Consider the following 26,147-nt stretch of genomic DNA (forward strand, 5'->3'; position numbering starts at 1 on the left):
CTCTCTGAGGATCTGGGCGCATTTGCACAGGCTTACTGTCAGAGTCAGGTGCAGAGGTGGAGGAAATTACAGCTCTTGAGTAGTGTGAACATCCCAAACTCTGGCAATATCTGCATCAGAGGCAAAATGAAAATTGCTGTCTCTCTGAAATGTGGGGTGACAAGACGTAAGCCTAGCATGACTTATAGAAACACAGATGCTTTCAGCTGACTCTAGAACAGAGCAGTCCTCTTTGGGGGACCCGAGACAGATTACTCACTGACATGACTATTTTGACACCCCATTAAATTACCATGACCTCTTTGGGTTTGCAAGGGCAGTGCAGTGAGAACAGGGGCAGATCCAAGTTCCAGAATCTTCAAAGATTGATCTCATTGATATACATGGGAATCGAGAGATAGGCAACTCGAAAAAGTCAGCTTTGACCAAGTTTTATGTAATAAATCTAAACACATAGAAACCCTTTGTCCAGCTTCTCCAGGACGCCATCCTCATTCCATAAGAAGCAGCAGAGATTCTCGCAGGAAGAAGGAGTCTGGAAATGGGGCCTTTGACTTCCAAACTGATGAAATATTTTTGTGATGAGCCCTTGAGAGCCCCTGAAGGGGGGTGCCAAGGAAACAAGGACTCCCTGAAATGCAGCTGAGAGCTTCATCATGGGCAAGATGACAGGCACCAGACTTGAAAAGACGATCCAGATAAGGGGAGCCCCAGGCATGGCTGAGAATGTAGATCTCTGTTATTAAACTGTTTTCTAGGGAACAAAAGGAAAGAGGAGTGCAGGCCAAGAAAGGGTTGAATATCCCCTAACAACGCACCCTCTGCTTCTTACAATTAATGCCCTACTGACACTCACCCCAATTATATCAAAATCATCTCCTTTTTGGAGCCACCTTACTCTGCGTCAGTCTCTACAATCCCACGGAACATTGGCCTTGTCTGGGGAATGTTCAGCAGCCATGAACACTCTGTAGTTACTGTTTTCATGACTATTTCCCCTTGTCACTCACTTGAAGGATATGATGTTTGCTGTTGCCACTTGATCAGTGGTTCTCAACTTATTTCTGCTCCAGTGCCCTTGAGGGCTGCGTCACTTCATTAGCGGGAGCTGACTACCACAGTGCTTCTGAAGGTGGGAAGAAAGGGGACTTGGAAACTGAGCAAATTTGAAGAGAAAGAAAGGCAACTTGATTGAGGGTCCCTCCAGGGTGTGCGTACTTACATCACCAGGAAGCATCGCTGTGCAGATGGCAATAGGACTTTGCCACCGAACTGGCTCATTCCGTAAAATGTGGTAACCAGAAATCCTTGGTGGCTTAAGACCCATGGCTGGGGTGACTTGAGAATGCCGCATGCACAGTGCAATGCAGCAGGCACAAAGCCACAGGTTCTGAGCCAGCTTTGTGGCCAAATGGAGGAGCACTAAGTTCAGAGTGGAATGGCCTTGGCTCGGGTCCCAGCTCTTCTGTTTACCAGCTGTGTGATTTCAGGGGAGTCATTCAATGTCTTTCATACTAAATTTCCTTATCTATACAACAGGATTAAAATGCTCACCCCCAACAGAGCTTCACAAACCTTATAAACATGTATGGAAATATATGACATTGCTGTGAAAAGGCACTCGTAAAATCCCTCATTCAGAGTAATATTCAACAGAATAAGAAACATATTCTAAAGCTCAGTCAGACATCATGGAGACTGTTTATAGGCATGAAAACATTGTATATATATATATATTTAGGCGGCAACCCTCAATCCCATTATCAAAAGAAAAAGAGACGTTATGTAAAGGAAGATAGTTATACGATAACTATTGCCAAGATCATGGATGGCCATTCTGAATCCTGCCAAATAGAAAAATTCTGCACAATTTCAAATTGGATTAAGTTGCAATAAAAAGTGGCCAGAGATTAGCAACTTCTTTAAAAGATCAATGAATGTTCACATTTAGATTTCAGTTTGTTTAGAAACCTAGTTCGTGTGTCTAGATTCTTGTTTTCACCTAATCCTCACCTCTCTTGCCCGTGAAACGTCACGTGCTCCTTTTGCCTGCCTTTGTTCAGGACACTGGAGAATGACAGTGACCAGTGACCATTGCCACCACTGTGCCTGAACTTCTGGGGCACTCAGCTTTGTGGTCCATCAGGCAAAGTTAGGTGTCTTCAGTTGCTTTAGTGCTATAGCAATAAATAGTTTATATGGGATCTAATAAAATGAGACGCTTCGAAGCACCAGAAGAGAAGTCTGAGCAGAAAACAAAGAAAGTTCACAGAGTTTGCATGCCCCAGTGAGTTCATCTTCCTCCTTTTAGGGTGACAATTTTAGTCATTTTACATGCACAATTTTATTCATATGAGAAAGGGAGGAAACATTCTATTTCAGAAGCATCTAAAAAACTTGACCCTGCACTGCCAGAAAACATACTGTACATTATGTACAGCCTTGACCTGTACCCCTTTCTTTCTGGCAGCTTTTCTGTTGAACAGGATTTTTTTTCTCCTTTTTTAATATCTAGGAGCTGTGGCATTTTTAACAGACTGCATCATTTTGGAGTAATGTTCTCTTGAGGTGGGCAACTGAGATGTATAATTATATCCTGTGGAAAATGATGGTGGTATGAGGGGTGGGGAAGGAGGTTATTGAATCACAAAAACATGTTTCCTATTCAGAAAAAAATGACAGTATGCAGGATGTTCAATTTCCTTCTGCTCTGTGCCCATGGAGAGAACAGCATCTTCAAGTGGGGGAAGTCATTGGTATTCACTGGAGCTTGCCTGGTTTCATTTTTATTGTTTTGGAGACTGATTACTCTTTCAGAGTGGTTCCCAGGTCTGCTGCCTCTTTGCAGTATATGTGAGCTAAGGTAGTCAGAGGAAACACTTTAATTACATTTTAAGTAGAATAAGAGCATAAGTATATTTATGAAAATTCTCACAGAAGGTGCAGTGAGACCATTAACTTAAATCCCAGAAACACATGTAGTGTTTTTTCATAATAGAAAGTTCATAGTGGGTGTGTTAAATTATACCCACATATTTAGAATCTGCCCTTAACACTAAATATTGCCTAAATGTGCATATTATATTCAAAATTCCCCCTATAAAACTTGTACTGGGAGCAGGGGCCGTCGTTGCCTGCCTCCCACACTTGTCCTTAAGTTGCTACTCTGCAGATGGGACGTCCTCAGAGGCTAAATGATGCTTTTAGCCTTGGTTCCCTCAACCATCCCTCCTGCTCTTTCTCATTGGGCCTCTTGTTCAAAATTATGCCTGAGCTTTGGTCAAATTTGATTTTAGCAAGCCTGAACATAATTCTGTCAAGGGAAGACTCCGAGGTGAGAGATAGAGGAGTTGGAGGTTGTGCTTAAACTTGAACGTAAGGATTTGTCTCAGGCATAGAGAGATGCAAGGAGAAGATGAGCAAAATTTCCCCCCAGAGACCAGAAGCCAGTCGTTGGCATATGCTTCGAAAATCCTCATTCCAAAGAACAACGTTCTTTTCTTTCTATCAGCACTGGAAGGATTCAAAACCTGATTGTCTTTACTTTCAACAAGTTTGAGAGGAACCCTTCTTTTCTACAAAATAAATTATGTGGTGATTACTTCCCAAGAATATTGGTTCAGAGTAGAACTCTTCTTAAAGTATTCAATATTCAATTTATGTAAATTTAAAAGAACATGTTTAACTTTTGACCCCTTAAAGATAAAAAAGATAGCTAAAGAACCTTTTTTTCTTGCCCAAAGAAAAATGCACAGGCGAACATCTTATAAAATGTGCATTGACTTTGCTTAATTTATTAAAAGATATTTAAAAGTGAAAAAGCATGTGAAAAGGAACATAATAGAATAATTGCATAGTAAAGTTACACATAACCCAATGTTATTTGATTTTCCTCAGGCACATTTTACTGTTGTGTTTATTAATGATTGTGCCAATCTCATGGTCTGCAAAAAAAAAAAAAAAAAAAAGAAGGGGGGTGGACTCACAGGGTCAGTAGAGAATCCTCAGTCTCTCTAGGGAAGGAAGAATGAAGGAAGTGTATCTGCCACCTCTGCAGCTCCACATCTGTGGCAGTCCTGGCTGCAAACCAGACATGAAGCAGTATTCTAAGGCACTGACGGCAGTGTTCCTATCCCAGTTACCACACTTGCTCTGAGAATTGTTAACCCAGAAAGCAACCAGGGGCACAGTCTGAGAGATCCATGTAGCATATCATGGCTTCTCTGAGTACTCAGTGGCTCCAGAGCTACGGATAGAGTTTTATTTTCTAACTAAAAATGTAAACAATTGCCTTTTGTCTCACTTTAGGCCTAAGAAGAAGTCTAAAGTAAATATTTTCTCAGATATCTGGAAAGTATATTCTAGAAAAAAGCCATAATATTCAAAATGGATCATCTTAGGAAAAAACATTTTTGATCTCCATAACAAAAGGAAATAAAAGCCAAGGCAACCAATCTAGAAAGACTTTCCCTTTTCTCTCTGGGCTCCCATAGGTATATTCCTTATTTTCCAAGCCAGGGATAAGGACACGTAGTCTTAATAATCCAAATGTATCCATGGGGAAATGGGCTATATAATTGGAAGCAACACTTACAGAAAATGCGAGACACCGTCACCATATGTGTATGGAGTCAGGAGACAGTGACATTTATCTGTGGAGGCACTAGTTATCTGACCTTTTCCTCAGAGCATCTCTAATTTTGTTTTGTTTTTTAAAAAATAAATTTTGCCATTTATAGTGATTCATATAATTCCTGGATAAGAAGTTGGGAGGCTCATTGCAAGACGTTGAACTTTTCCTGCAATGGCTTCCATGCAATGAACACATATGTATGAGAAAAAAAAAAAAATCCTGTTTTATAAAAATAATAGTTGACATTTGAAATATTCTTTTGTTGTAAACGTCCTTTCAGAGACAAGCAGAGATAATCTCGGCATGGAAAACAATTGTTGGCGATGTGTATTTAAGTTGACTTAATAGTGTTTTCTTCTCAAGGTCATTGGGGTAAGGGTAGTAGAGAAAAAGCAGTGGATAAAGAGTCAGAGACACTGACTTCTGATCTAGGTTGTGTTAGAAGCTGTTGAGGTGTCTGTCTTCATCTCATGTCCTCAGCTGTAAGGGACAGCTCATGTCCTCTCCTCCAGTGAGGATGAGGTGAGACGATGGACTCATTCACCTGCACATACTTGTTGATGCTCTCATAGTAAGTGTTCAGAGATGGATAAAACTTGGACCCCATCTGTAGGAAAACATTCTGGAAACTGTAGTGCTCAAATGCAGTACAATTGGTTATTGTTTCATTTGTTGATTTGTGTCTGTTTCTTGGTCACCAATTAAATGAAAATAATACAACTAAAATAACTATTTTTAAATACAAGGACTATTGGCGGTCCTGTAATAACCACAAATGCTAAAGAAACACAGCTGTGATGTGAGCGTCATTCCCCACAAGGGAGCCTCTGTGTGTCCAGAGAGGGCAGGGACTCTCATGTGGCTCGGGTCCCTACGTGAAGGCTCAGGGAATCTAGGGGCATTTTCTGTATGAGTTGAGGCTGTGGATTTACTGGAAGACTTCAAAGTCTCAAAATCAGTTTTCTTCTTCCATCTTCCTACAAAAAACAAAATCTGAGAACTTTTTAGATGGGTGGAAAAGGCAGAGGGAAGTGAAATTGGTAATTAATCATGACAAACTCAAAGTGGAATTAAATCGTTGGAAGTCAAATAATAGTTATTACTCAACTATAAAATTATTGTCATTCATAGAGTAACAAAGACAGTATTCAGAAAAAGAGTATCTGACTTTAAAATCCCTGAAGCTATTTTTAAATGCATGTTGCACAGCAGAATAGAAGTTACATGTTTGAATAAGTCCCCTGATTATATAAAGGTCTTGTTCTAGATGGAATCAACTAGCCATTTTTAATGATAGTGTTTCTATTGAGTTAATTTATGAATAACCTGAAAGTGTTTCTATTTGTATTTGCCCTGTATCATACAGTGTTTTACTTTTTGTATTAGTCCATTCTCATGCTGCTATGAAGAAATACCCGAGGCTAGGCACAATGGCTCACTCCTATAATCCCAGCAGGTGAATCTCAAGGTGGGTGAATCACTTGAGGTCAGGAGTTTGAGACCAGCCTGGCCAACATGGTGAAACCCTGTCTGTACTAAAAATACAAAAATCAGCCAGGCGTGGTGGTACATGCCTGTAATTCCAGCCACTCGGGAGGGTAAGGCATGAGAATCGTTTGAACCCAGGAGGCAGAGTTTGCAGTGAGCTGAGATCATGCCACTGCACTCTAGCCTGGGTGACAGAGTGAGACTGTCTCAAATTTTAAAAAAAAGAAAAAAGAAATACCCAAAACCAGGTAATTTATAAAGGAAAGAGGTTTAATTGACACACAGTTCCACAGGGCTGGGGAAGCCTCGGGAAACTTACAATCACGGCAGAAGGGGAAGCAAACACGTCTTTCTTCACGTGGTGGCAGCAAGGAGGAGTGCCGAGTGAAGGGTGGGAAAAGCCCCTTATAAAACCATGAGATCTCATGAGAACTCACTCATTATCAGGAAAATGGCATGGAGGAAACCACCCCTGTGATTCAATTACCTCCCACTGGGTCCCTCCCACAACACATGGGGATTATGGGAACTACAACTGAAGATGAGATTTGGGTGGGGACACAGCCAAACCATGTCACTCTTCAACTAGCGACACATAGTGCGAGTCTGTTAACACAGCTGTTCGTATATCGCACGTCTGATCCTACCGTATGTTTGAAATGATAAATATAAGGTAAAAACTGTTATGATAATAAAGTGTTACCTATGATCACAACTAAGGGACCTTAAGTTAAGATGAGTAGATTAAATCTCTTAACTCTTAGGTGTGTAGTGTTATTTTTTTCACTCTTCTGAGTTGTGTGATAAAATGGTGTTGCTCAGCTGTTTTGTTGGGTGGATGTACGGAGGACAAGATCTGAAGCCTGAGGTCAGGACAGACCTGGGGCTGGGATCTTCTCCAGCCAGTCTCTGATGCGAGCTCAGTTGTATGGTAACAGCAGTATCCATACCCACCAGGCCACAGAAAAGGCATGAACTTGGCAAACTATGTCAGGTCCATTCCATTCAACGGCGGAATGAAATCTGCAGACTCTGGATAGGTAGGCTTTCCAAGCCTTAGAGCCCCTTGCACACTTAAGCTGCAGAAATAAAGCTTCATTTTGAGATCAAAGCCAAAACATACTACAACCAAACACCACAGTTATTCATTCATTCAGTAACTAATTACTGGATTCCAAACATAAATGATGAACACACAGCCCCCGCTCCCAGGGAGTCCACAGCCTGGTGGCAGAGACAGACACAGAAACAACAGAGGATGCCAAGCACTGTCCACTTCGTGGTCAGAATACTGTGCAGCACACAGGCAGGCAGAGCGGGGCACAGATACCCCATGGCGTCTGCAAGCAGTGTGTCCTACTGCAGCAGTGCTAAGCAACAGTTTACCTCATGAGGGAGAGTCGGACCCATAAAAGGGAATAAATACATTCTACCTAGCGACAGACTAATCTCAGAATATTGTAAATGGTGGAAATGGCCAAGATGGCTGAACACCACAGGTGAGATGGAGACTGGGGAGGAAGGAAGAGCTTCTGTTTGTGAGAGAACTTGAAAGCCACCCTGGAGCACATCTGAGGACACGAGTCCCTAATGCCCTGTTCTCTGGCCCCAACGCATTCCCAAATGGTGCTCGTTCATCTGCTCGCCCTTCGTCTCTTCTTTCCCTCTCTCTTCCTTCCCAGTGGGTGCCAGGAAGTATATGAAGACCGTGGCAAAAACAAGAAATAGCTTTACTGAATCCTGTTCACTTCTATGGGAGGTTTTCCCATAACCTCCTCACATAGTTGACCACATAAAGGTAAAATGTAGTGTGAACTAAAGTGGAAATAAAGTCACACACTTTTTTTTTTTTTTACTTGTCCACCGAGAGTAGAGGACATTTTCATTACAATTGAACAAAAAAAATAACTGAAGATTAAAGACTCCAGGCATCATAATGCCAAATCCCTAAATAAATGAACATCTAAACTCCATTAAAAATAAAGAGAAAACTCTGGCAGAGTTTATTACAGGATTTTGGCCTGGAAGTCATGCAGTCTCAGCTTACCTACTCTCATGTTTTAACAAAAAATAACTTTTCTTCAATTAGCAATTAGGGAGAAAAAGACATCACTGTATCTCTTATAAGAATTTGAAAAACGACAATAAGGAAATTGAGAGAAACATTAATTTTTCTGTATTAAATATTCAGGTGGGATGGGGATGAACATGTGACCATTTTTACTGGGTTAGACAGAGAAATCGTGGGTTCACTCTTCAGCCTCCACCCCTGTGTTTGTAAGATACTAACTAAAGGAAAACAATGTTTAGCAAAAGCTAAATGAAATACTTAAAATGTAATATAGTGTAATAATCCCTTATCTCGTTCCTGTGGGCATTCTTTCCTTCTTGACCCGTTTTACGTTTTTTAAGAACATCCTCCATTGTTAAGATCTCTCTGTTTACTGTGCCAAGTTGTAATTCTCAGTCTGTCTTTCCTTCTAGAGCTTCTTTGAAGGGCAGTCTGCACCATGGGACTCGGCTAAGAAAGATGAGAACAGAATGAAGAACAGATACGGGAATATCATTGCATGTAAGTGTCAACAGTGTCATTGTGCTGTTGTAGAACTTCCTTTTCGCATCTCGTAAGATTGACCACCAGGCTCATACAGAGGTAATTTACAATGCAGTTACCGCCTTCATCGTTTTAGAAGAGCTGGTGTTATGCCCAAACTAAAGAAAGGAATAACTGTCTACCCCCACTTCATCATTGTACTGTTGTTATGGGCCCCGTTTTACTTTTAGATTTAAGGTTTGGGTAACATAGGTAACATTAAAATGCTGAGAAGGAAAATGCATATTGGATGGAGTAAACATAATAGTCCTAATGTTTCCCAGCTGCTATGTGAGAATGAATGGAAATAATGATGCACAGCATGCCTTAATGCAAGGAGCTCAGAGTTCTCTGCTAACGTTAACTCATTAATCCTGTGGACACTGGGTTAGGTAGGTCAGTAATAGCCCCATTTTAAGGACAGGAAACTGAAACTCAGAAGTTAAAGGATACTCCCCGTATCACAACACTCATTAGCAAAAGAGCTAGGATTATAACTTAGAAATACCCAGTGCCTGTGAAACTGAATGTTCCCAACCCATAATGCCTTGGATGGTTTTTAAGTGGAGCCCAGCCTCATTAATGTTCTGTAGCAATGCTGAGATGCGTGCTAGATTGATGAAACCCCTTCTCCCACAGCCCGCACTATCCATCCCCTGCATTAAACTGCTCTCCGTCATCCGTGACTGCATCAAGGCACTAACGGGCCCACTGTAGTCGCCTACCATAATTAATACTATTTATAAAGAAACATAAATTTTAAAAAACAGCACAACAATGCTGATGAGGCCAAGAGAACATCTCGCGCATCGTGTCTCATTCCTTACGAGAGAACAAACTTGGAAGGTTTGGTTATTCCAGGGGAGCGATCTGTTAGCTTTATTGATTGTGAAAGTACTGTTAAACTGTCTTTGCCTGAGTTCACATTTCTTAGTGCGACAGTACAGATTCTCTCGCAGTGCTGCCACAGGATTTCCTGTGACTGTAGAAATGTTTCATGTCTGTGCTGTCCCAGACGGTAGCCATGAGCCACATAGGAGTAGCTACACTGCGTACTTGGAATATGACCATTTGACTGAGAAACTGAATTTTATTTTATTTCTCATTTTTGCTGTTCAAGAGTTTGACAACATGAATTTTAAATTTTATTTAATTTTTACTATTGTTAAACAGGTCATGAGGCTAGTGGCTACTATGTTGGACAGCACAGATTTCAGTGTGTTTTAGAAAAAGAAATGGGGGCGGGGAGGTGTGGAGCTTATATGTGGCACAAAACGTCCCAACCGAGCACATGCTGCTTTCCCGCTGGCCATCAAGAAATGATCGCCAGGGTTGCCGGGTGCAAATGCTAGCTTCGTGTGTTTGTAATTGCTTTTAGAGCATGCTGTATTTAGTAGCACTAGAGTGGTCGTGTCAGAGTCCTTTGTAGGTAGGAGATGCTGTCTGAGGTCTAGGGTTGATTACTCCTCAGTGGATTCCATCAATACTTGTGGGACACATTCCTGACACTGGATACTGAGGACACAAAGGCCATGGAGATGAGATGGTGCCCCTGTCCCCAGGACAGACCCAACCAGACAGTCAGATCGCTATGGTGGTAGTCCAGTGCAATGGCACAGGGCTGTGTTGCAGCCCGGTACACAGTGTTCCAGAGGCTCAGAGAAGGAAAACATGGTTTCTTGGTCTATCTAGACCCTTCCAAGTTCCTTCATTTTCTCTGGGAGCCCACCGAAGCTTTGCGCTGTTAGAATTCAGATTTCTGCCGACGGCTTATGAGATCCTTTCCAGGAGTCCCTTCAGCTCTGCAGCAAATTCACAGAGATTCTTGAAAGTGAAGTGGGGAATCCCCTTTCCATACCAAGTGGAAGGGACATTGCTGAGTCTATAACTTCATTGCGTAGCATCACCGATGTGGCCTCGTGCTGAGCATACAGAATGCAATGTCAAGGGATGTAGCCTTGGGTATGCTGAGAGATCCAGACGGCCTTTCTCCAATACAGCATTGAGTCTGCTTCTTCCCAATATCTAGTTTAATACCTCCTCGTGGAGACACTGAGATATATTTTTTAATCATGAGTGAGAAAAACTAGCATTTGCTGAGCACAAGTGCTAGCATTTGCTGAGCACTTACTTAGTGCCAGACACACTAAGTACTTTGCACATAGAAACTTGCTCATTTCCTGTAACAACACTACGAAATAGGTAATATTTTTGTATCTGTTTTCCAGGTGAGGAAACTGAGGGATAAAGAGTGTTACAGGGTTTCACAGTTAATAAGGAATGGAGGCAGGATTCCAGCCCAGGAGCAGCTTTTATAACCACTGCCTGATGGGCGCTGGGATCATTTGTCCCACTGGCCTGGTTTTCACCAGGTGCGGTGACTCATACCTGTAATCCTAGCACTTTGGGAGACTGAGTTGGGAGGATTTCTTGAGGCCAGGAGTTGGAGACCAGCCTTGGCAACAAAGCGAGACTCTGTCTCTACAAAAAAAGCAAAAAAAAGTGACTGAGCACAGTGGCTCACGCCTGTAATCCTAGCACTTTGGGAGGCCGAGGCAGGCAGATCCTGAGGTCAGGAGATCGAGACCATCCTGGCTAACATGGTGAAAGCCCATCTCTACTAAAAATACAAAAAAAAATTAGCCAGGCATGGTGGTGGGCACCTGTAGTCCCAGCTACTCGGGAGGCTGAGGCAGGAGAATGGTGTGAACCCGGGAGGCGGAGCTTGCAGTGAGCCGAGGTCGCGCCAATGCACTCCAGCCTGGGTGACAGAGAGAGACTCGGTCTCAAAACAAACAAAAAAAAGAAGTAAAAAAAGTAGTTGGGCATGATGGTGTATGCCTGCAGTTCCAGCTACTCAGGAGGTGGAGGCAGGCAAACATGGGCATGGCCCTATATTGATTGTTTCCTTTCTATAAAACATCTGCAGGCTCTCCACCACATTCCGAACGGATTTTCTCCTTTATACCTCCAGAGATCCTGCCCACTTTCTCTCCACTTGACCCTTGTAGGTATTTGGTATATAGCTGTTTGTCACAGGAACACTGAATTCTGTTCCTCTACCCATTGCTCATCACAGCTGGACAGAGTACGTACTTAAAAGGGTCCAATAATCTATCTCTTTATTCAATAAATATTTATTGATCACTTTCTTTTTGCCAGACTCTGTGGTAGGCACTGCTATAAAAAGATAATGAAGGCCGAAAAAAGATAATGAAAGCTGAGGCGGGTGGATTACATGACGTCAGGAGCTTGAGACCAACCTGGCCAACATGGTGAAACCCTGCCTCTACTAAAAAGACAAAAATTAGCTGGGTGTGGTGGCAAGTCCCTGTAATTCCAGCTACTCGGGAGGCTGAGGCAAGAAAATTGCTTGAACCTGGGAGGCGGAGGTTGCAGTGAGCCGATCATGCCACTGCACTCCAGCCTGACAACAGAGCGAGACTCCGGAGGTCTCAAAAAAAAAAGAAAAAAAGAAAAAAGAAGATAATAAAACACAAATAGATACTGCCCTCCTAGTACTTACAGTCTAGTGCAGGGGGTTGGCAAACCTTTTTTCTGTAAAGGGTCCAGTAGTAAATGTTTTAGCCTTTACAGGCCAATCTCAATCTCAGTTCAGCTTCTTGGCTCTGCTGTTTTCATGCGAAAGCAGCCACAGACAATACAGAAACAGATGGGTCTGACTATGTTCCAGGGAAACTTTTTTTCAAAGCCAGGCAATGGGCTAGATTTGGCCCACAAACAATAGTTGGCTGACTCCTGGTTTGGTGAAGAACAGATTCTGCAAGGGGAACTTTTTCCTACCCCCCAGGGCACATTTCTACCAGCAAGATTGTTTTCAACTCTCAGGACCCTGAACTTAGGATGAATTTTTTCAGCACCCCAAATGTAGGTCTCAAATGTGATTTATGTGTCTGGCGCAATGTTGTCAGAGGGAGGATGAGTTTAAATCTACCTCCTACCACCATGAATTTGCAGTCTGTGGCCAGATAAGGATAAGATATGCATGAAATAATAGATCTCAGGTCCATAAATAAATGGAGAATGTATTGTGGGGACACCATTGGGGACTTGCAGGAGAAGGGTGAGTGGATGAGTGGCAGACTAATCAGGAAAGACCTTTCAGACAAAAGAGAAGGACATAGGTTTGGAGATAGGAGGAACAGTTTGGAGTCCTTGTCCTACCGTGTAGTGGCTCAATGACCTTGGGTGAGTCGTGAGCCTTCTCAATGTCAGAATTCCCTGAAAAGATCACGTGTTGTGTAAATGAATAGAAATGCCACATTAAAACAATATTGATCGTTGTTCCTGAAAAAAAACTCACGTCTTCATTATTTCTGTGTTACTCTTCTTGAGTTTAGCAGATTCATTACTTCATTTAAAATGAAAAAAAAAAAATCAGCATGTTGAAGTCTCAGATTCCAATGATGAGCTGGTGGGTAGTTCAGGGACCATCCTGCTCCTTACTGGTGAGCACTTCTGTGTGCAGTGGCCCAGTTCTGCCCAGGCGGGACTCTGGCTTCCGTTTCCGGGCATTGTGGTGGGCTGTCATTTACCTGTGACCTCTGGGGCTACATTTTCTAGCCCTCACTGCCCTCCATCCCATCCCTTCCGGTGCTCTTTTAGTGTTTCTTTCCTGGGTTGTGTTATTTTTGTATCTTTCTAGGGACAGTGTCAAAAAGAGGCTTCTCTGTCCAGCCTCCTAATCTTCCTTTCACCTTCCATGGTGTCCTGAAGCCCTTCCCTGGGCATCTGTGTTACCCCTTCCTCTAGTTTGCTTCCTATACCCACACACATAATGACCCACACATACATAATGACTCACGTACATAACGGCTGTTTCTTTATGGGCATAGTGAATAGTATTACTATCCCCCGCCTAAAAATTATGTAACTAGAAAAGTCAGTTCCAGTTCCTGGGAAGCCTGCTTCCTAGAGCCTCAGACTTGGGATAACACCACTAACTAGGATGAGGAATTGGGGATTCAGTCAGCATAAATTAGAGATTCTTGTTAGTGCTTTTCAAAGAACACAGAAGTTGTATAATGATCACATTCATTGTTTTGCAGCAGTGTTTGCATGTAAAATAGTTTTAATGGTCCTTAAAACTGTTTATTGGCTTTTGCTCTTAAGTAAGTTAACTTTTCCCTTATTTACACTATAAATTTGCTGAGCTAGCCCCTTCCAAATATAAACCAACACCCTATCCACCATTACCGCCCCTCCACACACAATCATAACCCTCCTAATACTCTCAACAGTTCCTAATTATAATTAACTCTAAGCTTAAGGCACACACCAAATCTCCCTGCTAACGAGGCAGCCCCCTTGCAGCCAGCTTCTCTTTCGAGGGGCTGGCAATTGGAGATAATGAGCTAGAATCTGCAGAAGCTTCCCAGGCTCCCTTCCTCCTCTCTTCTGTTCTTTATTCAACAAATATGTATTGATCTGCCATGTAGATGTGCCAAACCACAGTCTTTCTTTCAACAGATATTTGCTGAGTGCCTGTTACATACCAGGCACTATTCTAGGTGTCAGTGACAGAGCAGGGAACAAAGACAGGATGCTGTGCTGGTGTCGTGCTGCACCTTCTTGTGGGGAAGATAGGAACAATTGCTGAGCAGGGTGTAACACCCGTGTTAGGAGGTGAGCACGCGGCAAGGAAAATGAAGCAGGGAACGGAGATTGGTCAGGGTGGGTGATGTTTTTAGATTGTGGTCAAGGAAAGCCTCCATGAGGGGATGAGATGCCAAGCAGGACTTGAAACAGGTGAGAAGGCGGAGGAGTGTGGCTGCCCAGGTGGCTGGGACAGCAGGGAAGGCTGTGCTGCCACAGCAGCAGGAGTGGGGTAGGGGCAGATGTGTGAGATGCAGGGACTCTGGGGTGACCACAGGAGCAAGAGCCGACAGAGCCCCTGCCCTCATGAAGCTGATGGCCCTGTGAGATTTCGTGGGGGAGAAGGGGGTGATGTAAATGATTACAAAATAAAATTCAAGTTAAGGGCACAGAAGGCGTTAACATGGTACTATGAAAACTCACAACGTGGGGACCGAGTGAAGAGTTGTAGGAAGGCTTCCCTGAGGTTGGGACATGGTAAACAACTGAACAGAGGGGACGGAGCAGGGCGGATGCTGCAGAATTGGGAGGGGGGGGTCATGTGAACAGATCCTGTCATGCCGGGGAGCCCCTTGGGTCTGAAGGAAGGCTGGGTGGCTGGAGCTGGAAGGATAGGGGTAGGAGTTGGGCTAGAGAAGGAAGGAGGTGGAAGCCAGACCTACAGAGCCTTCTGGGGCAGGTTGAGGACTTTTGTCTTTATTATAAGAACAAGGGAAACTTCATTAAAGGGGTTGGGAGGGTGTAAATAAAATTTCATTGGAAAATTTAGATCTGATTGCAGAGAAAATAGGTTTGAAAGGGATAGCTTTTAAGAATTTCCAGTAGCCCGAGTGTGACACGATGATCATGTTGGCTAGAAAGAAAATAAGTAGATGAATTCAAAAGAAGTAATGGACCCAACGGAAAGATGGATGGGACACAGGGTGAGGAAGACCAAAGAGCCCGAGGTGATTCCTGCATTTCCGACTTGCCGGAGGATGAATGGTTAGATGGATGATGGGCAGTTGAACAGGTAGACACATGGAAGGACGGATGGGCCATTCCCTTCCAGTATTATCCATCCTGGATAATACTGTGGAGAGGAGCTCAGGTTGGCTTGAGATCAACAGTAGCTTATGAGTTTGATTTGGGGACATATTAAGATGGTTTTGAAACATGCAAATGAGATGCCAAGCAGACAGTTCTGTAGACTGCTGTGAAATCTGAAAGAGAGGGGTCTGGGCTGGATTTTCAATCAGTGATCCATTTCATGGGTCATATGGGTGGTGGTAGAAGCCATTAGCAGGAGGAGGTGATCTGTGGAGGGAGCAAGGAGGGTGTAGAGAGCCCAGGACCCAGCTAAAGGCGCTTTAATAACGGCCATCCTGAGACAGAACTGCTCAGCTGGTGCAGGGAGCACTGTCTCCTGGAGAGAAGGGGTGCCGCTGGGTCCCACTGGTAAATCTAGTAGATCTAGTATGGCAGAGACTCTGATGTAGGGCTGAGGACACGAGGTCCCTTCTGAGGTGGGTTACCACACCCTCCTACTCCATTTCCTAACAGCGAGGTGTGACTAGTCAGCGACTGGAACTTCGGACCTACCCCAGATTCTTCTAACCAGTCAGCCAACCTTGGCTGCTCACACTGAAGGCTTCACTTTTCGAACGTTTTGCTTTATAGCAGTGTGCTTCTCTCTGCTAATTGAGTGACTCCAACAGTATCTTTGAAGGGAGGGAACCAGAGTTTAGTTAGCTAAGAATGGACTGGCAGGCGAGCTTTTGGCATTAAATTCAGGTGGGCATGAGCAAGAGAGAAGCAGATGGACACAATATGTTTAGGAAGGCATAGGGTAAAATAAATAAATCCCTGCCAGGATTCTGAAGAATAAAGTAAGAGCTCTGACACAGGGATTAGTCAGAGTCAGAAAACAAGGCAAGACCCACATGAAACCAACAGGAAGAGGAGAGTTCATACGGAGTCACCATCATCCAACTCAAACTTCCTGCTCAGAAGCTGCATGGCAGAGCTGGGAACCCAGGGGGCAACAAGCAGGGAGACTGCAGTGGAGGTGGCATCTCCACTGGGTAAGGCGCCAAGCACTTCCTGAATTGCAGGCACACCGGCTCTCCTGCAGATCCTCCTTGAAACAAGCGCAACAGCAGTCCTTGGCCCAAATGCAGTCACAGGAGGAGCAGATCCATTATTTGCAGAAATCAATTGTAATTAAAATTAATTTCCAGCCTTCTCTCAGAGGCCAAATGTTACTTAGATCATTGTGATTCTAATTTGCCTTATATATGTCACCAGTATGTAGCGGAGAGAAAGAATTGGTTAGAGGTGAAAGATTATCAGTGACATACTCCATTTCTGCCGCTGTGGGACTGTCTAATCACACACAAGTTAAAATTGCATGGCTATTGCCAATATCCATCATGTTTAATATGAAAGAGTTAAAATATTTGAAGCTACTTAGAGATATTTTTAAACGTAATGTTACCTGATGGAAAGGGCGGAAATACCATGTTTTACAGACTTAGGGTGGAGCGTGGGCCTGCCCTAAATCTCACATCACCCCAGTGCAATGCATGCCTGTGTACACGGGGGGAAAACCTCAGCAGATTATAATTCTTCCACACTAAGCAGTGGTTTGTTGTGACAAGGTCTTTATGTGCCAGTTTCTTACCCAAAAATATCTGCTTTTCTCTGTTTCATCTAGTAAAGGCTTTTACTGAGAGATATGAGAGGAATAGCAAGTAGTTTTTATGCAGATGGAGTTTCTCAAAGTGGCAAAGTTTGTTACATTTCTTGATGGGGTAACATTGAGTTGTGATTATGATATAAACATAAGTTTAATTTTGATCATATTCAAGTCATACATGGCAAATAGATTTCTTTTTCTCCAATTCATACACATTAAAGAAACTTTGTACACTGTGGAAAACTTGGGGAACATAGCCCAGAATCTCACCATCCAGATTCAAACCTTGCTAACATTTTTTTTCTGTTTCATTTCAGTCTTCTTATTTTTCTATCTCTTGAAGCTATTGACTTGATTTTTTCTTTGCTCTTTGTTTTTCAATGAGAATAGATGTGTTATTCTCTTTCTGATTACAAAGATAATATAAACCTTGTAGACCACTAAAGCAGTACATAAAATCATAAAGATGATAATAAAAAATCACTCCAGATTTTATCCCCTGCAGAAGAAACCTCATTCTTCCAGTTATCCCACTATGCATACCTACACGTACACCAATGTATTTGATTATTTCATGTAAATAGACTCTTATTAGACATGCTGCCTTGTAGCTTGCTCTTTTCTTCTTCACTCTGTAATATGTCCCAGAGATCTTTCCAGGCAAATAAAAAGACCTAGTAATCCTTTTGAATGATTTTATCAGATTTTTTGCTTGTTTGCCCACCATTCTTCAGTTTCCTGTTTATATCATTGAATGGTTACCAAAGTGGTGTTAGGAAAAAATGTCTGTTTTAGAAAAGCAGCCCTTGGCGTGGATTCACTAGTGAGGGAAGCAACTAGAGGCAAAAATGAAATAGTGCAGATGAAAATGATCAGGTCTTAAATTAAGTCATTAAGTCATTGGCACTAATAAGACAAGTGATAGCTAACTTTCATTTACTTCTTATTATATACCAGCCGCTTACTAATGATTATTTATATTAGCTCACTTAATCCTCACAAAACTCTATAATATAGGCAGTATTGTTATTCCAGTTTTACAGTTGGGGAGACTGAGGCACAGAGCGATCAAATAACTTATCCAAGGCCACACAACTAGAAAGCAGCAGAACTGAGATTCATACAGGAATTCTGGCTCGGGAGCCCGGGATCCTAACTCTGTGCTCTACTACACAGAAATAGGGATAGGTTGTTGAGCAGATACCAGGAGATTAAAATGTAGGAATTATTGAAGAGCATTCAGCATGTCTTCAAACCGTTCTTCTGTTTCCTTTTTAAAAGTATCTCCAGCTCCTCTTCCCTGAAAGATTGGCTGCTTCAAGTTTCCAGTTCTGCCCTATTCTCCTGTTCCCCAACAAGCATACTGGCTCTTTGTGCTTTGAAGATTTTGTTGGTAAATTTCAACAAGGATGTTGCTTTCAGTCACAGAAAAGAGTTGTGTTTTTGTTTTGAGACGGAGTTTCACTCTTGTTGCCTGGGCTAGAGTGCAATGGCATGATCTTGGCTCACCACAACCTCCTCCTCCTGGGTTCAAGCGATTCTCCTGCCTCAGCCTCCTGAGTAACTGGGATTACAGGGGCACACCACCACACCCGGCTAATTTTGTATTTTTGGTAGAGACAGGGTTTCTCCATGTTGGTCAGGTTTATCTCGAACTCCCAACCTGAGGTGATCCACCCGCCTCAGCCTCCCAAAGTGCTGGGATTACAGGCAAGAGCCACTGCGCCCGGCAGGGTTAATTTTTTTAAGGGGAACTAACTGTACTGTGTTCCAGGCACCTGATAATACTATGCATTATCTTACTTGGTCTTCCCAAAACTCCTAGGAAAGTAGCCCCTCGTCACCGCTTTTTACAGATGAAGCTCAGCAGGCCTACAGATTTGTGCAGATGCAGGTGAGCTGTAGAGCCAGCATCAAATCATGGTCTCGGACACCAAAGCCCCTGTTAGTTTCGTTTCCTGTAAAATGGCTTTGATGCTGGCAGAGAAATACAGACGGTAATTAAAAACTACAGCTCAGGTCTTCTCAAACTTACCAGACTGTGTCCCCCAGAAATACCAAGTTCTCATAGTCTTGACCCTGTGGCTTTCATGGTTAGTAATTGACCTGTTGTTAACCACAAAACGGATTGAATTTTACAAATCTTATGCCTAGGCAGTTGAGTTTTCCAAACTTTTTCCTCCCTTCAACCCTAATGGCTAGACCCTGGCCCGGAGAGAGGGCCCCTCCCAGCTGGTAAGCCTTCAAAGCAAACCTGCGGAGCAGGGCTCATCAGTGGACAATTGGCATTTCTTTTGGATTCTTTGTCTGAGTGACTCCCACATTTGCCAGATGGCAGAAATGTCTGTGAGGCATTTCCTCATAAAAATTTGATATGATTTAGCTTCAAGAGTACCCCAAGGAATAACTGAGTTTTCCTAAAAGAATGGTTGATACGTATTTGTCTTTGTAATTGGCATCTGATTCAAGGTGAATGATATTTCAAGAACATATGGTGAGGGGCATCCATATACTGATTTATTTGCCCTGACAGTCTATGTCTGTTGTTTTCATAGTCATCTAAGAACTTTGTTTGAAAGAGGACATGTAAGAATCTGCAGTTTCTGTGCCAAGTCAAGAATTCTTAGACATCCAAGCAGCAGAGTATAGCGGGGGTTCTGTGGCTGTAAGACCCAATCATTTCACTTTGTTAGCTTTTACATTCACTGACATAATGTGAGTGATGGTGATACTTTCCTATTTCTTGCATTCTGGAAGACAGAGGGATTAACTTGAGAAGTGCTGACCTGTTTCAACCAGGAAATTCAGCCTCATGTGGCTAACAGATACCCTATTAGATAGTACAGATCTAGACAGTCCTGTGATGACCAGCCTGTTGCTCTCCATGGCAGAACACATGTCCTGCATTCTCCACCCCAACCGAACCCCTTCTAGAGACTTACCCCACTCTCACTGCTAACACAGGGATCTCCTGGGCTGGAGGTGGATTCACTTGTCAGTGTTCACCTTATTTTATCACTGAAACAAAAATTCTTCATAAACTACATGATGTATGACTGTTATCCTCTATTAGAAAGCTATAGAGGCCAGGCGTGGTGGCTCACACCTGTAATCCCAGTACTTTGGGAGGCCATGGCAGGCAGATCATCTGAGGAAAGGAGTTTGAGACCATCCTAGCCAACATGGTGAAACCCCATCTCTACTAAAAATACAAAAAATTAGCCGGGCATGGTGGCAGGTGCCTATAATTGCAGCTACTTGAAAGGCTGAGATAGGAGAATTGCTTGAACCCAGGAGGCGGAGCTTTCAGGGAGCCAAGATCGCATCATTGCATTCCAGTCTGGGCAACAAGAGTGAAACTCCGTCTCAAAAAAAAAAAAAAGAAAAGAAATAAAGCTATAGAGTTACTGTCACCGCTGCATTGATTTCATCAGGGAAAGGGAACTCGCCATCTCAGGAAAATCTGCCTAGCAAAAGAATTCACAGGACTCTAGGCTGCAAGCCCATGAATGCCCTTTCCCAGGATATCAGGGACTAGAGTGGAACATGAGGAGCTGTTATACAAGGGAGGGACGGAAAAAATGTACTTTTTTATTTTTGGAAAAATACACATAGCATAAAATTTACCATCTTAACCATTTTTAAGTTCAGTGCCATTAAGTACTATTAAAAGACAAACTTTAGAGAAATTAAATTTAGCCAGGCTTATTTGAGCAAAGACCAATTCATGAATCGGGCAGCCCTCAGAAACAGAAGAGGTTCAGAGAGCTACACCTAGAAGTGTGAGTGGCAGGCTTTTATAGGCCAGACAGAGAAGCAAAGTAGAGAAATCACCCAATTGGCTGCAGCTAGGCATCTGCTTATTTGAGCATGGTGCGATGAGTTGGGAGTTGGCTGCCTGATTGGTTGAAACCCTTCCTGTTTTATATATCCCCGAGCATATGGTCCAATAGAAATAAACTATGAAATATAAATGTAAGCCACATGTATAACATTAAATTGTCCTTAAATCTAATAGCCACACTAAGTAACAGAAAAGAAATAAATTACTTAAGTTTAGTAATATATTTTATTAAATCTAATATGTCCTAAATGTCAACTTTTCAACCTGCAGTCAGTATAAAACATATAAAGGAGATATTTTACATTCTTTTTATCATACTAAGTCTTCCAAATTTGATATGTATTTTACAGTTGCAGCACAGTTAGGATTAGCCTCATGTGGCTAACAGATACCCTATTAGATAGTACAGATCTAGACAATATAATAATGTTTTGCCTAGTTTTTAACTTTACATAAGTGAAAGTATGTAACATATATCTGTGTTATCCAGTATTGTAGCTACTAACTACATGTAATTGTTTAAATTCATTAAAATTAAAATAAAATTTCAGTTCCTTTGTTACTCCAGCCACATTTCCTGTGCTCAGTAACTAGTGTGGCCTTTGTACTTGTGAGCACAAATATAGAATGTTTCCATCAGTGCAGGAAGTTCTACTGGACGACATTGGTATATACTCTTCTGTGTATTGCTTTTTTTTTTGTTCAACTATGTTTGTATGATTTGTTCAAGTTGTATGTAACTGTAGCTTGTTCATTTTCACTACTAAATAGCATTCCACTTTATTAATATAATACAATTTATGTCTCCCTTCTGTGGATGGACATCTGGATTGTTTGTCAGTTGTAAATAATATTGCTTCAGTATGTTTCAAGATGCACACAGCATCCATTTCCTCATGGCTGGGTCATAGGGTGTGGATGTCTTCAGTTTTACTAAATAGCAAATTGTTTCCCAAAGTGATTGTACTAATTTCATTTCCACCAGCAGCATCTGTGAGTTTATATTATTCCATGTCCTCACCTGAACTTGGTGTTCAGACTTAAATGTTTTGCCTTTCTAGTGGGTATGTGATGGTATCTAATTGTAAGCTGGGCTTTTTTTCACTTACTTATAAAAATAAATGTTTATTAATTATATATTTATCAATATATATTTATTTATACTGTTATGTTCATAGAAGCATGCACACAGAAGGTGAAGATGAATATAAGACACAGCTCCTCTTAAATAGTTTTTGTTTTTATAGACAGGGTCTTGCTCTGTTACCCAGGCGAGTGCAGTGGCGTAATCATAGTTCACTGCAACCCCAAACCACTATGCTCAAAGGATACTCCTGCCTCAGCCTCCCTAGGACTACAGGTGTGCACCACCATGCTAGGCTAATTCTTTTTTTAATTTTTATTTTTTATAGAGACAAGGTCTCTAAAAATAACAATAAAAATGCCGTGTTGCCCAGGCTGGTCTTGAACTCCTGAGCTCAAGCTATCCTCCTGCCTTGGCCTCCCAAGTAGCTTGGTCTACAGGCATATGCCATCACATCCAGCTAAAGTATTTTTGATGTGCAGGAGAAATAAGTCATGTCTATAGATAACCATATATAAGAGCACCAAAAAGGGAAATCAAAGGACTATTGACATTTAAGGAAGGAGAATTTATACCCAACCACCTACTCTGTATCTCTATTCAGATGGTAAACACCTCAAATTAAATATATCCAACACTGTGCTCCTCATTTCCATCACCCACCCCAAGCTGGCTTTTCTCCATGGTTCACATCTTAGTCAATGGCACCATCTTCTGCCCTGTTTCTCAGGTCAGGATCCTAGAAGTCAGCATGATACCTCTTCTCATCCACATCATTATGGTCAGTCCTACCCGCTCAATACCCCTCAGATTCGGCCCTGTCCACTAGCCCTCTGTATGCTAAGCTGCCATTAATTTCCCAGGACTGTTGCAATAGCCTTCCTATTGTCTCCCCACACCCACCGACCCAACTGGAGCCCTTCCAGTTCGTCCTCAACAATAGCAGGCATCTGAGGAAACGAGGCATGCCCCTCCCTGTGGCTTCCGTGGTGCTCAGAATGAAGGTCCTAATGACCTGGCCTTCCCTCCTCTCTGTTCTCATTTCCCACCACTCTCCTCCCTGGCTTCTGACAGCACATTCCTCACACCAGCCTTGTTTGGTTTCCTGAACATACTAAATCCTTCCTACCTCCTGGCCTGAACACACACTATCTCCTGGACTTGGAATTTAGGAGCTCTGCCCTGTCCACTTTCTATCTTCATGGTTTCAGCTTCAATGTCCTTTTATTAGGGAATTGTTTGCTAGCTCTTCAGAGTAGGTCAGGACCCATGCCATTCACTCTCATAGCTCTCTGTCCTTTCCAACTTAGCACTTATCAAAATTGTATTTAAGTCATTATTTAAACAGTGACTGTTTAATGTGTTTTCCATTGCCTTAAGTCCTATGAACTCAAGGACCATGAATCTAACTTGTTTACCACTACATATCCCCAACACTTAGCATGGTGTTTGGCGTATAGCAGATACTCAAAAAATCACTGAATAAATGAGCTTACTGAGACATGTGAGTTAAATACTGAAAAATTGGCAGAATTTGGACAGTTAGAGATGAATAGGAATGATTAGGTAAGAGATCTCTAGAAGATGAAGCCGCTCAGTATTCTGACAATATTAGACAAGCCTGTATTAAAACTGAAATTTAGGCTGGGCACGGTGGCTCACACCTGTAATCCCAGCACTTTGGGAAGCTGAAGCGGGTGGACCACTTGAGGTCAGTGGTTCAAGACCAGCCTGGTCAACATGGTGAAACCCCATCTCTACTTAAAATATAAAAATTAGCCAGGTGTGGAGGTATGTGCCTGTAATCCCAGCTACCCAGGAAGCTGAGGCAGGAGAATCACTTGAACCCGGGAGGCAGAGGTTGCAGTGAGCCGAGATTGCGCCGTTGCACTTTAGCCTGAGCAAAAAGAACAAAACTCCGTCTCAAAAAAAAATTTTTTAATTAAATATAAAAAATAAATAAAACTGAAATGTGAAAAGGCACTGTGGACCCATTCAGGGTATCTTGGATGATCCTGGACCACCACCCATTCATTAGCATGGGGAAGAGTTCAATCCTTGTTGCTCACTTGCTGTGTATTAGGAAGGGCCCCGCACGTGGGACTGCAGCCTGTGCCTCTGTGCTGTGAATGGAGTCTCTTGGAGCTGGGTATGTGGCCTTGGGGAAAGGTACTCTTAGGGATATTCAGATTGTACGTGACACTATCTTTGACCACAAGACATTATAATCTAATAGAATCAATAAAAGAAAAAAAGATACTACCATGTATATAAAGGCAAAAACCATCTCATTCTGTTAGGAAGTCAGCTATACTGTGTCTTACAGGTTTCTGCATCCTGAAGGGAGTAAGGGCAGTTGAAGTAGCAGCCAAGTTAAATTTTGGGATATGGGTAAACTGATGGAACTGTAGGAGATGATGGTAAAACTCTACCTCAAAGGCTCTGTTGATAGGAAATAGGAATTCAGTCTTGGTGGAGACTGGCATCCCTAAAGAGAACCTTCCAGAATAGTCTGAGCAGCCCACAGGTGGTAAATCACAGGGAATGAGCAGCACCCATCCTGAGGCACTCAGAGAAATAAAGCACAAAATAGAGGGGATTCTGACGAAGGGGTACAACAGATCTTCGAGACAGGCCTGCTTAGATTGCACAATTCTAATGCGGTCAGTTGCCTGCCTTTTGAAAACCTGCGCAGGGAAACTCCGAGTATCCAGGAAGGTGAACCTGACCTCCCTTCAGAGGAGCTGACGAAAGCCCGGTGTGTGTGGAGTAGCCGTGATTCAGTTCTAGAGTGCCTCTTTCATTCTTGAAGCTCAAATGGCATTGCTAGTGCTTGTGGCACCCTTCCGTGCAGTAGTTGCATGTAGGCACTGGCTCTCCTAAGATACACAAAAGCCATAACAACCTACACGTGCCTAGTGCACCTGCTCACCTCCCCCCAGCCCCCAATAGTGGCAAAACATATATAGGGAGCCACTGGTTTTAAGCAGCAAAATGTGTCCTAGGAAATTGGTTCTTAAAGCAGATTGCCATGAGGAAACATTCTGATTGCCAGTGAGTCTGTTCCTGGGGTTGCTGTTGTCTGCTTGGACATCATCTATAAAAACAGCAAGAAGAAAAATGTTGGTGTCAATTATATAGCACATGATGATAATAACTGACATCTATCCATCCCTTCGTGTAGCTTTTTTTCTGATCTCTTTATGTGTATTATTTTGATGCTCACAGTAATCCCACAAGGTAGGCACTCTTCATCTCCATTTTACAGTGAAGGAAGCACAGAAAGATTAAGTAACTGGCCCAAAACCACACATGAAGGATTCTAACCCACCAGCAGCAATTCTCACCCGCACACTCGACCCCAGAACTTGCTCATCACATAGTCTCCTTTGAGCAGAGCAGGAAGACACGACCTCCTCTCAGCTTTTCTCCTTCTCTGGCCCAACTTGTCACCACTAAGTTTCCAGATAAACTTATTGTACCCCAACTAATGTTGAGGCACTGACATGAAATACGTGACTACCTGTCATGAAGTGGAAAGCCCCGTCAAGGAAGGAAGGTTAGAACAGAAAACCAAACACCGCATGTTCTCACTCATAGGTGGGAACTGAACAATGAGATCACTTGGACTCAGGAAGGGGAACATCACACACAGGGGCCTATCATGGGGAGGGGGGAGGGGGGAGGGATTGCATTGGGAGTTATACCTGATGTAAATGACGAGTTGATGGGTGCAGCACACCAACATGGCACAAGTATACATATGTAACAAACCTGCACGTTATGCACATGTACCCTACAACTTAAAGTATAATAATAATAAATAAATTTAAAAAAAAAAAAAAAAAAAGAAAATTGACACCGATTTCCTTCTGCCTGTGCTATTGACAGCAAACAAAACATTTACTCAACAGGAGGTTAAACTCCAAAAACCAATATGAAATTTTGACTCTCACCCATTAGCATTTCAAGGAATGGGTCCAGGTTAATACTTGCTCCAGTGACCGGGGGTAACAGCGTCCGTCATCTGCAGCTCTCGTGGCTTTTATCTCAAAAGCTGTGGGCTTCATTTCTCACCCACTAACCCAAATGAAATGTTGAGTAAAGTTAGCATTAGAAAAAGGCGGTCGCGGTTTAGAAGCAGGGTTTCCCACTGCTCCAGCAACACTGGAAGTGAAGTTTTCCGGAATGTTCTTATCAGGCCGCCCTGTG

At 42.6% G+C, this 26,147-nt stretch overlaps 1 protein-coding gene across 10 annotated transcripts in view; it reads left to right on the forward strand.

Moving 5' to 3' along the window:
- The window catches only part of LOC105478860 (protein tyrosine phosphatase receptor type M), an 826,332-nt gene that overhangs the window by 705,265 nt on the left and 94,920 nt on the right, over positions 1–26,147 (forward strand). For all 10 annotated transcript variants that reach the window (XM_011736570.3, XM_071085869.1, XM_011736565.3 and 7 more), the window contains one exon: positions 8,606–8,693. In XM_011736570.3, coding sequence (XP_011734872.2) covers positions 8,606–8,693 — 88 coding nt within the window. The remainder of the gene's footprint in view (positions 1–8,605; positions 8,694–26,147) is intronic.

Source organism: Macaca nemestrina, chromosome 19 (assembly GCF_043159975.1).
Source record: "Macaca nemestrina isolate mMacNem1 chromosome 19, mMacNem.hap1, whole genome shotgun sequence".
Taxonomy (NCBI): domain Eukaryota; kingdom Metazoa; phylum Chordata; class Mammalia; order Primates; family Cercopithecidae; genus Macaca; species Macaca nemestrina.